We start from the raw sequence: 17,140 nt of genomic DNA, 5'->3' as shown, positions 1-17,140 counted from the left end.
AAGTACTGTAGAGCAATCTCTTTATCGTAAAAGTGCAACTTACAAATGCAGATTTTTTTTTGCTACACAATTGCACTCAGGAACAAAACAATGTACAATTTTAGAGCTTACAAGTCCACTCAGTCCTACTTCTTGTTCGGCCAATCGCTCAGATAAACAAGTTTGTTTGCATTTACGGGAGATACTGCTGATTGCTTCTTATTCACAATGTCACCTGAAAGTGAGAACAGGCGTTCACATGGGATTTTTGTAGCCGGCGTTGCAAGGTATTTATGTGCCAGATATGCTAAACATTCATACGCCCCTTCATGCTTAAGCCACCATTCCAGAGGACATGCTTCCATGCTGATGATGCGCATTAAAAAAATAATGCGTTAATTAAATTTGTGACTGAACTCCTTGGGGGAGAATTGTACGTCCTCTGTTCTGTTTTACCCACATTCTGTCCTATATTTCCTGTTCTAGCAGCCTCGGATGATGACCCAGCATATGTTCGTTTTAAGAACACTTTCACTGCAGATTTGACAAAACGCAAAGAAGGTACCAAGGTGAGATTTCTAAGGATAGATACAGCACTCAACCCAGGGTTTAAGAATCTGAAGTGCCTTCCAAAATCTGAGAGGGACGAGGTGTGAAGAATGCTTTGAGATGTCTTAAAAGTGCAACACTCCGATGCGGAAACTACAGAACCAGAACCACCAGAAAAAGAAAATCAACCTTCTGCTGGTGGCATCTGACTCAGATGATTAAAATGATCATGCGTCGGTCCGCTCTGCTTTGGATCGTTATTGAGCAGAACCCGTCATCAGCACGGATGCATGTCTTCTGGAATGGTGGTTGAAGCATGAAGGGACATGTGAATCTTTAACGCATCTGGCACGTAAATATCTTGCGATGCCGGCTACAACATTGCCATGCAAAAACCTGTTCTCACTTTCAAGTGACGTAAACAAGATGTGGGCAGCATTATCTCCTGCAAATTGTAACCCAACTTGTTTGTCTGAGCGATTGGCTGAAGTAGGACTGAGTGGACTTGTAGGTTCTAAAGTTTTACGTTGTTTTGTTTTTGAATGCAGTTATTTTTTGTACATAATTCTACATTTGTAAATTCAACTTTCATGATAAAGCGATTGCACAACAGAACTTGTTTTAGGTTGTAATAAAAAATAAATATAAAAATGAGCACTGTACACTTTGTATTCTGTGTTCTAATTGAAATCAATATATTTGAAAATGTAGAAAACATCCAAAAATATTTAAATAAATGGTATTCTATTATTGTTTAATCTCACAATTAATCACGATTCATTTTTTTAATCGTGCGATTAACCACAATTCATTTTTTTAATTGCTTGACAGCCCTAGTTTCATTCAAACCAAAACAACTTTTTCCCCTGATTTTTACCCCTAAAAACAAAAAAACACAAAAAAACCTTGTTACATTTCCAGACTTAAAAAAAGACAACAAAAGTTTTCGGCCAAGACCATTTGCCAAATTCAGCCCAAGTTCATGAATCTTTCAGGCTGACCCGAAAATGCATTTTCCAGCAAATAAAGTATTCATCCAAAATTTTTTGCCTTGCTCTAGTTCCACTACTTTCTCCACACTGGTATGTAGTTAAAACAGCACCGTTTATGCATGTAGACCTACCCCAAGAGAATTCCTCTGGCACACTCCACTGTGATCGCTATCATACGGGCTGTGAAGTTTAACAAACGCAAACATATTTTTTATGTAAGACCTTTCATACCATTGCTGATACCAAGAGATGAGCATGTGGTCTAGGTTTATGTGGTGCTGCCTCAGCTCTGGACTTGATGACCTCGAGGTCCCTTTTCTACGTACAATCAGTCCCTCACCTCCCAATCCAGCAATTTGCTCTCTCATGTATCCCGGCCCTAAAACATGGGCTATTCACAAATCCTGTATGACTTTACCTATACTGGTGTAGTTAAAGCTGTACGAACCTCCTAGTGGGGATGCAGTTATACCAGAATAAAGGAGCCTAGATGGGTAGAGCTTATTCCTGAATAGGAAGGGGAATAAGCTTACAGGGGTAAGGCACCTTTATACCATGTTAGGTGTTACTGGTATAACTATATTGGGGGAAGAAATGCATATCCCTAGCTGATGAGATTATACCAGTACAAAAACTATGTATAAACCAGGCCTAATTTAGCAAAGCTAGGCATAAACTTAAGCCTGGTCTACACTACAGAGTTAGGCTGATGTAAGGCAGCTTATGTCGACCTAACTCTGTAAGCGTCTACACTAAAATGTTGCTCCCACTGATATAACTCGCCCACGACACGGATTTACTAACTCCACCTCCACGAGAGGCGTAGCGCTTAAGTTGATGTAGTTAGGTTGATGCAGTGTCAGAGCAAACACTGTGTTGCTTACACTGACTGTGGCTGCCTTTCAGTAGCTATCCCACAGTGCCCCACACTCACAATACCATCAATACAAGCGCTCCTGGTGAGGACACACACTGCCGACATAAGAAGTGTAGTGTGGACGTGCAAAAGTGATTTAACTAATGCGGTGGCTGCAAGTCAATGTAACTTAGGTCAACTTAATTTTGTAGTGTAGACTCACCCTAAGGGACTAAGCACATGCTTAAAGTTAAGCATGCACTTAAATGCTTTGCTAAAGAAAGATGGACACAGAATGGGGTCCTGGTCCATAAGTAGAGATCCTAAGTGCTATAGTAATACAAATAATGAAGAGTAATAAGCACAATGTTAAATGTTTTACATGGTCAGCAATGCCATAGTGCAGGGGCTTGCAGCATCACGGCAATGTCTAACATTGTAATGCTTGGATTGTTGCCCTAGCATGGAGGAGGCTGACAGTAAAGGAGAAATCTCCTGTTTACACCCAAACACGCTGGTTATCACTCAACAATGACATGCGGAAAACATACATGATGGTTAAATGGGGTTTAGGGCAATTATTGAATGCTGCAAGGGTCACTGGAGCACATTGGAGACTCTTTAAAGTAAAACAAACAAAAAAAGATCTTGACAAATGACTCAGTGTCCTGAGAATCACATACAAAGGTTTAGAGGGCTGATGGTTTTTTTTATTCAATTGCGCTAACTAAAATCAAACCAGGGGGTTTGGGCCTTTGGCTGCTGGTCTTGCTAACGCACTTGTAAATAATTCCCTCCTGTCTTGATCTGAAGGAAGACTGAGGTGGGTTGTATTTTGCTGTGAAATGCTATCATAATATTAGCTCCTGCCTTGCCACCTAGAGCAGGTTTAAATAAAGGGAGTGCATAAATAGATATTAACGAGAGTTAAAAGGGGGAGGGGGGAAGATGAAATGGAGATGCTAACTAGCTGTATTGATATTCACTTTGGAAGGAGGCAGCTCTTGTCCCCTGAGATTTTCAACTAAGCTGTTTCTCATTGACAAATGACAACCCCAAGAGTTTAAGAGTCAGGCCATCCAAAATAAATAAATAAATTAATTAATTAAAATATTAAGAAATTGGCTTACAAATCATGAGATTTTAAAAACATTTTGGGTTCTTTTTATTTGCCTTCTGAGTTACTAACCTTTAGGGGATCATGTTCCCAAGATTATCCCTGCAATCTTCAGGGCTAGAAACTCATATTTTTCAATGAAAGCCAAGAGTCTAACATAATCCCCTGACTCCAGGAACTGGGGCTTGGAAAACACTAAATATTGTGAGAGCTTGTGACAAAATCATGGGAATTGGTAACACTGAATCCCCCTCCCTGACTAAACCTTGACATTTGTCCACTGGTAACAAATCTAACAAAGCTTAGATATATGCTGTTTCCCCTTTGGTTCATTTAGCTCAAGATACTAGAAGGAAGTTCCTTGGCGTTTGCAACGTTTTTCACTGAAGAGGAAAGTTAAAAGTCCTTAAAAATGAAAAATTGATTCTAGACTCAGAGGTTCAGAGGCAAAGAAAGGGAGATTTTAGAAATATGCTTTTTTAGGTGGGAGGACATACATCTGGTTATTATTATTTATTAATTGTGTTGCAGTAACACCTTGAGATCACAATCAGGGATCTCTCTCACATGCACAAACAAAGTCCCTGCCCAAAAAAACTTACAATCCCAGGCCCCTATCCTGTGCACACTGCGCCCCACACGAGGAAAGGAACAGGGCCCCTTAATCCAATGAGCATTAGTTACTATTAAGAGAGGCTGCTGGTTAGATATCGAGGGCAATTGTTGATGACCAGACGCTCACCTACAATGGTAAGACAGGCTGGATAAGCGCACTCATATGGTAGAATCCTGGCTCTGTTGAATCAATGACAAAACTCCCTTTCACTTCAATCAGCGGGGCCAGGATTTCACTTCCAGGGCTTCATAGCTCTGGATCCTGCCCTCTGCCCAAGAACTGCTGGGTAGTGGAGAGTAGCCAGCTCTTTTTTTGAGACTGAGGTCCTTAGAGCTGCCTGGGGCTGGGGAGTGGGAGGAAGTTGCACAGGGAAGGGGCTCTCACCTCGGGACTTCATGCCGATGAACCGATTCTCCACAATGTCAATGCGCCCCACGCCGTGCTTGCCTCTGTGGAGAGAAAGGAGAGGAGAGGGGGGACAGGTGTCACATGTTGCCAGGGGATGAATAAGCCACTGGGAAGCAGCTGAGCAGCTCGGTGAAAGGAGCTTACGGGATGCCAGCTGGGAAGAGTCAGCCCTTTCTGGCACTCTGCACTAGAAGGGCTCAGTCCAACTCCCATTGAGGTCACTGGGAATCTACTGGCTTTATGGGAAGTTCTGGTTAGGCTTTTATGCTGTGGCCAGCACTGTGATACCTGAGCCCCTCCGATCTGGCCCCAGAGACAGGGCTACTGGCCTAGCGGATAGGAGGAAGCAGAAGATGTGACATATCATGATTTTAGCATGGCTTTTGACATAGTCCCACCTGAGATTCTCATAAGCAAAGCAGGGAAATGTGGTCTAGGTGAAATCACTATAAGATAGGTGCCCAGCTGGTTGAAAGACCACGCTCAAAGAGTAGTTATCAATGGTTTGCTGTCAAACCATTACGGCCTACCTATCAAATTGGCAGGCCATATCTAGTGGGGTCCAGCAGGGGTCAGTCCTGGGTCTGGTACTAGTCAATATTTTCATTGATGACTTGGATAGTGGAGTGGAGAATGTGTTAACAATATTTGCAGAGGATACCAACATAGGAGGGCTTGCAAGGACAATCTGGAGGCTTTCCAGATTAACCCCTGAGGGGGCTTGAAAAAGGACAGCCCCCTCACCCATAGCCTCGCCTTCCCCTCTGCTTCCTCAGGGGTTTCTCACACTCTCAGCCACCATATACCATTAACCACGACATGCCCACAGTTCGGGTCAGCACCTGGACTGCAGTCAGCAGCCTGTACCAGGGCTGCCTACCCCAGGCCAGGGCTTAGGCAGACCCAGCGTGGAGACAGGAAGCAGCACAGACTGGGTTAGTCAGCCTGGGAACCGGAGAGCCTGAGAGAACCACCAGGCTCTTGTCTGCCAGCAGCTTCAGTAAAGAAACCCCTTTCTAATCATTACCGCCCTGTTTCTTCTCTGCCACCAAAGGGAAATTACAACAGCCGTTTTTAAATTCATGGGATGGTCCCTCTTCCCGCAGCCTCCCTCCAGGCCCTGAGAGCATGGCTCAGGGGGGCAGGTACGAAGCCTTGGAGTTAGCTTGGACTTTGCTGCACAGCGCCCCACATCAGGATGCTGTGCACCACCAGACAGCATCACGACGGGCAGGTGGCTCAGGGGAGCGCCAGGCCTGGTGGTGCCTGCCCAAAGCAGAGGTGAGGAAAGTGGGTGATGGCATTTCTCTCCCCTCCCTGCCCCACTGAGCAGAGCCCAGCGCTACCATGGACACATGTTGGCTCAACAAAAGTGCTGAGGTACTTGAGAGTTAGGCACCTAAATACCTTTGAGGTGCCAGGCCAGTACATGTGTGCGAAGCCATCAGACAGGGTCTGTCAGCAGTCACGCTGCCTCACAGTAGGCTGGGGACAGCTGGAATATGATCCATTATCAGGAGTCCGCCCCCCGACCACGCCACCAAAAAATATCCCTTTTTGCAGCTTGGACAGAGAAGGGAATGTGGAAGACCCCCTGCCCCCCCCAAAGCCGAGCCTCGTTGCCAATGCAAATCCTCCTTTCATCTCCTCGCTTACCCCTTGGGCCAGTAGATCCCCAAGTAAACGTGGCCCAGCAGGCCACGAGACAAATACACGGGCGAGAGAAGGGGCGAGGGGGAGCCGCTGCAGCTGCATTCGCCCTTGGTGAAGTCATTTTAAAACCACTTAATTAACATTTAAAAAGAGAAGTACATGGAAAAGTTCATTCGCATTCAACTGCAGGGGGATAAAGGCAGGGGCACAAAGGAGGAGCGGGACGGGGCGTCTGTGTGGCACTTGGCAAAGGGACGGATGAATGGTTCCCCTGGGGCCTGCCTACTTCTGAGCCAAAGACGGGACCACAGCCCTTTGAGAAGCGGTGGAACACAGAGCCGTGTGGAAGGTACCAGAGGGAAGGGGCATAGGGACATTTGCCAAGGTGTACATGAAAGCATCGTGCCCAGCTGAAAGGTTCTTAGTTTGAACCACAGCTTGGATTCCTGACCCTGGGGCTGCAGTAAAGACAACTCCCCGCTCACACCCGTGGGGGTCAGTCAGAGGCAGCTTTACTGGCATCAGTGGAATAAGTGAGGAAAGAATCAGAGCCGGATGGCACTCCGCAGTCACCTGGCCACTCAGTTTAGAAATGGCCCTGGAGGCCCTGTTAAGGTGGAACGCGGTCCTGTTCTCCAGGGCCGGAAGAATGGGTCTGTGTCTCGGGGACTTGGTGGTGGTGGAGGGAATCCACCACCACAGTTATCTGTAAGAGAAGGAAACCCTAAGCACCCACTTCCCAACAAAGGGAGGGAGACAGAAAAGAGACAGGGAAGGCAGACAGGTGACCAAATCTTCTGTTTCTAGTAGCCCTGTAAAAGCAGAATCATCCCTCGCAGTGAGCGAGGAGGACAGGGATGGCTGAAGGGAAGGGGCCTACCTGAAAAACTGGTGGTGGGGGGAGGAAGTGGGAAGGGGATGACGTATACACAGTAGATACAGGGTGGGGTCCTGAGCACCTAGCACATGAGTAGCTATGAGTCACTCCAGCTGGATGGCAGGTACTTACCCATGGGCCACTGGGGCAATCGGACCTTTGGGGAGGGTGACCTAGAACACAGGGACTGATGGCCCAGTGCTGACACAATTACGAGAAACCCAGTTCTTCCCAGTCATAACACACGCCAAGGGAACTGAGCGTTACCATGGAAGGGAGGATTCTGGGCTCTGGGCTCAGCCCACCCCCACTCACTCCAGCCCCCCTCCCTCTGTTGCGCTCTCTCCCCTCAACCCTCACTCACTTTCACTGGGTGGGGCTGGAGGTTGGGGTGAGGGCTCCAGCTGGGGGTGCAGGCTCTGGGATGGGGCCAGAAATGAGGGCTTCAGGGTGTGGGAAGGGGCTCAAGGCTGGGGCAGAGGGTTGGGGTGCAGGAAGTGGTGCGGGCTCCGGGAGGGAGTTTGGGTGTGAGAGGGGGCTCAGGGCTGAGATAGGAGGCTGGGGTGCGGGAGGGGGTGAGGGCTCTGGGGGGAGCCAGAAATTAGGGGTTCAGGGTGCAGGAGGGGGCTCCAGGCTGGGACAGAGGGTTGGAGTGGAGGAAGGGGTGCAGGATCCAGGAGGGAGTTAGGGCGTGAGAGGGGGTTCTGACTAAGAGCAGAGGGTTGGGGTGCAGGCAGGGTTTTGGGGTGCGGGCTCTGGCCAGGTGGTGCTTACCTCAGGTGGCTCCCGGTTGGCGCTGGAGAGGGGCTAAGGCAGGCTCCCTGCCTGCCCTGGCTCCATGCTGCTCCCAGAAGTGGCCGTCATGTCTGGCCCCTAGGTGGAGGCATGGCCAGGCGGCTCTGCACGGTGCACGCTACCCGCACCCGCAGGTTCCACCCCTGCAGCTGGTGCTGGGACAACACATGGAGCTTCCCTGATCGCCCCTGCACCTAGGGGCCGCAAGGACATGCCGGCCACTTCCAAGAGCTGCGGGGCGCCAGGACAGTCAAGGAGCCTGCCTTAGTCCCGCTGTGCTGCTGACCAGACTTTTAATGGCCCGAAAACCGGACACTGGCAACCCTAGCTCCCTTCTCGGTGAACTTATATAAACTCTGTTCTTTGTGTAAACAATCAGAACCTAGAATAGCCCACAACTGGCCCAAAAACGTGCACACCATGTGTTATTTGTTGGATCGCTCTACTATGTATCCCATTATCAATCTCTGGTACATCTTGCAGGACGACAAGTGCTGCTTTAGATGCCTTGCCCAGATCCGAGCCTATGAGGTGGGTGGGTGTCCTTGCAAAGCCCTCTGAGCGTGTGCACCCACGTCAATGGGCACTCTTCCCCGAAGATGAGAGTGCAAGAGATTGCACGAGCATACGACACTTACGCAATTTCATTCAGGTAAACAAACAGCTCCAGGGAGGACTGGCGAGTTGCCCCATCTTTGGTGTTTGTGACCTTCACCGGGACACCTGCAGAGCAAGCGAGAGATGCAGAGAGGGGATGGGGGTGGGTGGGAGAGGGAGCTGAATCAGCTTTTTAACGTCAAGAACACCTCTTAACATCACCCAGAGTACGTTAAATAGATGTGACAGATATGAACTCTAAATAACTTCTTAAAAAGGCATGTCCAAGCCGCCGCACTCAGGGGGGAAAGCCCTCAGGAGAAAAGAGAAATAAATAAAAAAAGGCCATAAAATGCCCCCCTCTCCCCCCCCCGGCTTCTGTCCTCCCTCTTTTTTTAGGGCCGTGAAATTGCAACCAGGCCCTTAACTAATTGAATTTCACGCTCTGCCATTGTCTTATGCCACAGCACCTTCTGTCCCACCAGCCGCTGAGGCAGGGCCTGACAAACGACCCAACAGCCAAAGAAAGGGGTTTGTGTGTGTGTGTGTGGATGTGTGTGGGTTGGGGGGGAGGAGTGATGGAGGTGCGGGTGTACACACACACACACGTACACACACACCCCCTCTAGAGTGTCTGTTCTGCAGACAACTGCAACACATGCTTCCAGTGATCCGCCTGACAGGAGTGACTGGGAGCCCATCTCAGGCCAGTCCCTGGCAGGCCGCGGTGAGGGCCGAGGGCTCCATGAATTAATTATTACACTTTTTTTTTTAAAGGCGCTGGGTGGGGGGTGGGGGGGACCTCTGAATAGAAAGAGGCAGTTTCTTCAGCAGTGTGAAATGAGCAATAAATGTATTAGGAAGCTGACAAGGGGGCTGCAGGGCCCACAAAGGAAAGCTCTTGAGAGTCGGAGGCTAATCTCCCCTCCATCTGCCCTTCTCATTACCATTTAGCGCACTATCAGTTGCCAATCAGGCCTCAATGGCTTCCTTTCTAGTCTTTATTACGAAGGCGCCCGCGAGAGCCGCTGTCGAGTGAAGGGCCCTGTCAGCTTTCCCCATTCTAAACCCCCGATTTTCCAGGGGTTTATAAACTCGGTTGTAAATTGCTATTAAATGTAAGTCTCAGCAATAATGAACCTTAAGCCCCTTCTCACTCAGCCCTCCCCGCACACCCTTCCCTTGCCCCCCCTTTCCATTATCGTCTTGCGCCGGGGTATTGGATGCAGTCCACCCAACGGAGAGCTGCCAGTTGTCAGCCCTGTTGTTGGAGAAAGCTGCTTAGCCTTTAAAATAGTTAATAATTAGATTAAAACTTCAAATAAATTAACTAGCAGCTGAATGGGGAGCTGGCAGGAGGGGAGGGCTGCAAGGGAGGGATTCCTAATGCTCGGGGAGGATCATTAAAATGGAGCAGGACTCTCCGGCCTGTCTGCAGGGGGGCTGCACGCAGACATACTGGCCTGAGAAGGGTCCCCCACCATCTCCTAAGAGCCTGAGACGATGAGAACGTGAGATGTTCCCCACCGAGTTGCGTGCTCTGCTGGCCTCGTTCTGTGAGAAGACTTTGCACCTTCTCCAGCTACCCGTGTTGGAGGCTCTCTGAGCAAGGGCTGTGACAAACCTCGCCCGCATCTTCTCATCCCTCTTTCAAATCACAGAGAGGGGAAGGCACGAGCCTACAATCCACATGGTGAGGCGGTGGGAGGAGCAGAAAGAGAACCCAGCATCCTGATTCTCAGGCCCCTGGGCAATACCCCCTTCCTGTATAGAATCATAGAATCATAGAATCATAGAATATCAGGGTTGGAAGGGACCCCAGAAGGTCATCTAGTCCAACCCCCTGCTCAAAGCAGGACCAATTCCCAGTTAAATCATCCCAGCCAGGGCTTTGTCAAGCCTGACCTTAAAAACCTCTAAGGAAGGAGATTCTACCACCTCCCTAGGTAACGCATTCCAGTGTTTCACCACCCTCTTAGTGAAAAAGTTTTTCCTAATATCCAATCTAAACCTCCCCCACTGCAACTTGAGACCATTACCATTACTTGAGACATTACCATTAGACCATTACCGTTCTGTCATCTGCTACCATTGAGAACAGTCTAGAGCCATCCTCTTTGGAACCCCCTTTCAGGTAGTTGAAAGCAGCTATCAAATCCCCCCTCATTCTTCTCTTCTGCAGGCTAAACAATCCCAGCTCCCTCAGCCTCTCCTCATAACTCATGTGTTCCAGTCCCCTAATCATTTTTGTTGCCCTTCGCTGGACTCTCTCCAATTTATCCACATCCTTCTTGAAGTGTGGGGCCCAAAACTGGACACAGTACTCCAGATGAGGCCTCACCAATGTCGAATAGAAGGGAACGATCACGTCCCTCGATCTGCTCGCTATGCCCCTACTTATACATCCCAAAATGCCATTGGCCTTCTTGGCAACAAGGGCACACTGCTGACTCATATCCAGCTTCTCGTCCACTGTCACCCCTAGGTCCTTTTCCGCAGAACTGCTGCCTAGCCATTCGGTCCCTAGTCTGTAGCGGTGCATTGGATTCTTCCGTCCTAAGTGCAGGACCCTGCACTTATCCTTATTGAACCTCATCAGATTTCTTTGGTCAGAGCCCACTTGCTTCTCTCTCCACACACAACTGCCCTGTATAAGACACCATGCCCCTGTGCTTATGCATCGCGCTGTGGCCTCAGGAATGCATCAGCCTACGGACATTGGGGCACCCAGCATGCACCCATGGCCTTTGGCAGCAAAGCACACTCCGCTCGTGTTTCTGTCTGGAGCGACTCCATGGGAGTTTGAGGAGAGACCTCCCAGGGCACATTCCGTCCTTGACTCCCAGCCCAGATCCCAGTGGGAGTCGGGTGGACATTGCTGAGGAGAGAGCGGAGATCGAAGTACTTGCAGGTTTTCCTTCTCTTGCTTCAAACCGTGCTCGGTGTCTCTGTGCTGTAGGTGTCAGAACGGACGGACATCTCAGCCACGCATATGCAGGCTCATTTCCCGGGGCAGAGGAGCACATATGCACACCCACATCTGCCATGGTTCGGCACACACCCACATGGGGACGTGTCGCTGACCTCACACCTACGTGCTGCCCCGGCACATAGAGGAGCAGGCAGGCCCATCTCTGCGCTCAGGCAGCTGCTTACATGCTGGCATGAGGCACTCCGGCAAGCCAGCAGCCATTAGTATGGAGAGCTGCACCAAGCCAAGTAAGATGGAAGTCAGGAGAGGTATCCTATGACCAAAAGCGATCAGGGTGAGACCACTGGACCGTCTCACTACCCAGAAAGGGGCATGAGCAGAGATGGGGGTGGAAGTTTGGATTCAGCTCCATAGCCAGGCCTGGAAACTTATGCCCCCTTCTAGCTAAAAACAGCCTGGATCCAAATTCTCCTATACTTCCTTGTTCAAAATATCCCACATCCAATGAAAGACAAAAAGCCCAAATCTTGGTCTTGTTGAAGTCCATGGCTAATCCCCACCACAAGGACTTTGAGGGGAAGGAGGGACCAAACTCCGGCCCCAAAAGAGGTAATCTGGAAAATAAAACTAGGAACCCAAAGCACTTACCCTTCCGGAATTCAATCTCTAGGATGTCTGGAGTATCTGGAGAGGTGGCAGGATCTTTGGTCTTGGTGTAGAGGCCGGGAGGTGCCTGATTCTGAAGGGAAGAGGGGAAGGTGAGAGCTACTGCCAGCTATAACTGTGCATGCCCGAATGCAGCGCTTCGCGCTCCCAGATGACACACTGTGAATGTACCGTGCCCCTGAAACCCCCTGCTTATACTCAGGGTTTAATGTCATCCAGACACCCCTGACTTCCTCCGTCAGTCCTCTCTCCATCTCCACAATCTCTCTCATCCCATGTGTAACTCACACCCTATCTAGGTAGCACTGTCCCACTTTAGCATGACTGAGCTACAGACAGAGGCTGGGGAATCTTCAACAGGCACGGCTCACAGAGTTGGGTCCCTTAGCTCAGGCAGGAGAGGCTTAATGTTTTAAGAACCAGAGGTCCCAGATTTGATCCCTGCAGTAGATGACCCACTCAGGGTTTCACTTCTCTCTCCCTGTTCTAGGCTCGCCTCTTACCCAACTCTGGGCAGCCATGCTTTCATAGCTGTCTTCCGGCTCCCGTGAAAATGATGACCTCTCACTGGGACCACAACTCATTCCTCGTCCCTGGCTTACCAACCTACAGCCAGCTAGGCCTTTGGTGGCTACAAAGAAGATGAGAGAGAAGGCCAATGCAACTAGTTTGGATGGAACATCTGGATCCCCCCCGCCCAGGGCTCTTCACTTCAGCTCCCTCCTGGTGCTTATTTGTACGTAAGTCCAGGGGCGCTCACCAACACCATCTCAAAAGCGGAAGCCTGGGTTATCACGGGCAGCAAATCCTGCCTAGCACAGAGTTTTGATGTCGTCACAAAGGAGAGTGCCGGAGCTTACTAGGGGTCTGGGAACAAAGGGCTAGAGAAATCAGACAATTTTTCCCCTCAACTTGATCTCATCTTTTTCTTTGACGCCCGCACAGCTGGAGATGGAATAGCTGTGGAGGAACAAGTCAGGCAGGAAAAAGTGGGACTTTGGCAGAGAGCGAGCGGCAGAGCGCACACTTCCAGAGAGCGACGCAGAGGCGGAGAATTGGGGTTTATGCTGCACTGACCGAAAAAAATAATGACTAGCCCTGACCCCAGCAGGTGCTCCTGCTGCATGTGCTTTTTTACAGTGTCCCCGAGGTTAATATGCCCAGAGGGAAAATAGAGGAACAAAGCAAAAACCCATTTCAAAACACATCAACCTTTATGTATATTTTTTCCAGATTTATAGTAAAGAGGCATCTTCTCTCTTTTCAAGCTGGCCCAGTGGAAATGGCTCTCTCAATTAGTTTATGGCTCAGGACTCGGGTGACTCCAATGAATTGCCACATTTGAAGCACGTACCAGAAAAGGTGGGGGGCGGGGGGGGGGAGGAGACTCTCTCTCCTCCTGGAATGTGAATGTAGCTGCCTCTTTTAAGCTTTGCAATTTTGTGCCTCCCTCCTGCACTCGTCACCCCCCCCTCCCCGAACAGGACTGGATGTAATGGCCCTGAAATGCTTTCAGACCATTTGCAAACTCACGTGCCTAGTGACAGACACCCCACTAAAAACTGGCCCTGATTTTCCGAGGTGCTGAGCACCCACAGCTCCTATTGACTTCAAATTCTGAGCACTCAGCAGCTCCCATTATCAACTCAGGCTACTGATTTAGGTTCCTAAATATGGATTTAGATGCCAAACTTTAGGCACCCCACTTTGAAAATGTTGGTCTCGAATCCTTCTATGCCCAGGCTTGTCACAACTTCCTAACACTGCTTTTCCTGTGACAACCAAAGGGAGGTTTTCCTATTTCAGGGACAGCCCTTGGGGTCTTCTGCCTTGTACTGCCCACTCTAGACAGCTCTTCATCTCAGGATAGCTGGGCTCATCTTGTGTCTGAAGTTACAGGCCGCCTGGAGAATCATGCCATTGACATGCCCCCCGGACTTTTTCTTTTTCGGGGGCTAATGAAGTGCCGTTTGGTGGCATCCTCCACTTGTCATAACAGACACATTCTCTCAAAGCAGCCAGCCATTTGAATGAGAGCCCCTTGCATGGGGGACACAGCAATAGCTTCCTCCTAAGATTTATTTTGTTGTTGTTTTAAATGTGACTTAGTTTGAATGGAACTTATGCACCTGTTAACTGTCAGGGTTGCAGTTAGGTACATATCAACCCTCAGAGCTCTCTTACTACCATCTCGGAGAATCTCAACATGGTTTACAAATGTTAAACTAATTAAACCCCTGTGGGATTGGGGAGTATTATTATTGTACAAATGGGGAAACTGAGGCACAGAGAGGCAAGCGATTTGCCAAAGGGCGCATGGCAAATCAGAGGTAAAGACAGGAACAAAACCAGAGTCTCCCAATTCCCTGCCCAGTGCTTTAATCCCCAGATCGTCCTTCCTAAAGGCTCTGTCCAGCCAGACTCCAAGCAGCACTTTAAGGGGAATTGAGGATGCTCAGTGCATTGGAGGATCAGATCCTTAAAAGCTGTTTCATACATTGATCTAGGGATGGGGGAGGAACAGGGGGATCTGGCTTTTTTAAAAATAAACTTTTCTCCCTTTTTACTTGAGTCTCACTGAGGGAAAAAATGGGGGTTGGGAGTTTTTTTTAAAAAAGGGAAAAGTTGGAAAACCCCCAAACAAACCCACATTGGGGGTGGGGGGGGGTGAAGGGAAATGAAACATTTCCATGGGAAATGAAAATTTGTTTTGTTTTGAGTTTATTCCATCTAAAGATTTTTGGGGAGAAAAATTAACTTTTTGACACAAATTTCCATTTAATTCTAACTCCCTCCCCCTTAAAATTTTTTTTTTTTAAAATCAGAAGAGCTTGCCACCAGTCCCAGTTTATTTTCACAGCGTTCTCCATTCACTCCAGTTCCCTGCATGTCTTTTCTCTGCACCTCTCTCTCTAACCCCACAAGGCAAAGCAGAAATGTCAGAAGAACACAGGCAAGTTTTGTCTCTGTCCCTCTCTCTCAAGTTCTGGCGGAAGCTTTCCTCCCACCACTCAATGTGCTGACACAAAGGTTACATCATGAAACTCAACCCCTGCCCCATTCGTGCCAATCGAGAGGACAAAGTTCTGCCTGGAGTTTCAACACACGTTTCATCCATTCAGTACGTGCAGCTGGGAGACTGTTCAGATGGCAAATAGAGTCCCTGAAAGAGCCACGTTAAGGGGATTAGGCTCATCTCACATACATCAGTTGGTCTATGCAGCCGCATTGTCTCCTGCATTACAATCTTGGCTTCTTTACCCGTACCACACTGCACAGTCAATGTGCACTGGTGCTACCCCATATGGCCACTGGTACCGCGGGCAAAGGAGTGCAGGATTTCCCCAACACAACATGGTATAAGTATGTTGGTTAATCTGTCCGTGTAGACAAGCCTTCCATGAGGAGGCCTCTCCACAGTTCCCACCTCCATCCCACAGACCTGTTTCAAGGGACAGCCAACAAGCCACCAGCTGACTTTGTTCGGCATGATGGAGTATCTCAGAGTGCCAGTCACTAGCATGACTCACCCTCACAAGAGGCCAAATCCAACACCCAACTCACGGCTCTGGCTCAAGCCCTACGCGATCCATTATCCCGGAGGACAGATCCGACTAAACGGGAATCTGTGGAGTGCAGGGGCAACGGCTGACTGCACCAGGAGGAGCACAGGGTCTCGTGTAGCTGGCGCATGCTGGGAAAGAAGAAAATTGCCATCTTTACAGTGACTTGCCCAGCTGTATGGGAAACCCCAGTGCTGAGAGGCACAGAGTACTTTTAACTGCTGCGAACCAAGGGCGCTCAATACATCACAACCTTGAGGCCTTCTAGTTTAACTATTGTGGGACGTTCTCTGCTGGTGTAAATGCGTGTAACTTCATCCTCTTCAAAGGAGTTGTGCCTATTTACACCCCCAGCTAACTATGGGCACACAGAAGCCAGATGCTCAGCTGGTTTAAAACTGGCATAGAGCCACCAAAGTCAGGGGCACTTTGCTGATTTACATCAGCTGAAGATCTGGCACATGTACGACACACACACACATATGAACAATCCTCAAAGGGAACAGACATTGTGTTTTCTTTAAAACAAGACAGAAAGCAACGCACTTATTTTTAAATATATATATATAGAGAGAGATATTTTACCAAAAACTGTCTTGGATTTTCATGCCTCTTTTTCTTTATTTAAACAAGATATATGCATGCACCCCCCCCAGCCCCCCCCCACAGATTACACGGGCCGCAGATTTCAATCTTACATCGTCTGGCCTTTTCTAGCCCTGATCATACTTATTAACTAGACCAACCCGTTCGAGATGATGAAAAACTTTGAGTTCAAAAGGAAAGACAGGAGCGGGAGGGAGGAAGAAAAGTATTAAAATCTCTTTACTAAACATTGGAAGTCAAAGTCATATAGTTTCCAATTTTCTGAGCCAACTATGGAAACCCCTATTAAATAAAATAACTAAATAGAAATAAAAGTGACATTTGGCTTGCATTCCATCATTACCGTGCGCGGCTGCCTTCTTTTTATTCTCTCTCCTAAAAGCACAGTTCAAATGACAAATAGTTTGTTGCAGTGTATCAATGCCTTCTATTTATCCATCCCCGCAGGGGGGCTAGTCCTGCAATGTCATCTTTAAAGGGGGGGAGAGAGAGGGAGAGAGAGAGAGAAAGGAAGAGTGTGTGTATGAAGGGGGGGGGAGAAGAAAGAAGCAAGAAAAACGGGGCAAGAAGAGAAGAAATTGGAAGCAAATGGTCCATGAACTAAACCATGATGTAGAGCTATCGATGCCGCAAATGGTTTATTCATCCGGCGGATATTGTTGTGCTTGGGACTGAATGAACTCTTTCAGAGTGCCATATGAAGTTAAAGCAAGTAAATTTCTATCTTTCTCCACATTAGCTGCCTCATTGCCCTTCAATCGGGCCTCACAGAGGCAGAAAATAGCTCAACCATCTGCTTTCAAATCCCTCCATTTGGCAGGTCTGAGAGGTTGGGGGGGGGGAGCCTCGCAGTGGTGTGGCACCCCTCTTTTCTTCGAAGGCCTTCTCCACAGCAATTAGCTCTTTGCCCCAGGCCCCAGGTTTTCTTCCTGGG

The 17,140-nt window shown here is 48.7% G+C and overlaps 1 protein-coding gene across 2 annotated transcripts in view; it reads right to left on the bottom strand.

Annotated features, from left to right (window-relative positions):
- ASS1 (argininosuccinate synthase 1) overlaps window positions 1-17,140 on the bottom strand; it is a 78,579-nt gene that overhangs the window by 25,689 nt on the left and 35,750 nt on the right. For both annotated transcript variants that reach the window (XM_073314646.1, XM_073314648.2), the window contains 3 exons: window positions 12,020-12,110; window positions 8,481-8,565; window positions 4,494-4,558 (listed from right to left, as the gene is read on the bottom strand). In XM_073314646.1, coding sequence (XP_073170747.1) covers window positions 4,494-4,558; window positions 8,481-8,565; window positions 12,020-12,110 — 241 coding nt within the window. The remainder of the gene's footprint in view (window positions 1-4,493; window positions 4,559-8,480; window positions 8,566-12,019; window positions 12,111-17,140) is intronic.

This window comes from Lepidochelys kempii, chromosome 16 (genome assembly GCF_965140285.1).
Source record: "Lepidochelys kempii isolate rLepKem1 chromosome 16, rLepKem1.hap1, whole genome shotgun sequence".
NCBI classification, from domain to species: Eukaryota; Metazoa; Chordata; order Testudines; family Cheloniidae; genus Lepidochelys; species Lepidochelys kempii.
The sequence above is the reverse complement of the archived record's forward strand: the minus strand, read 5'-3'. Positions and strand labels throughout refer to the sequence as shown.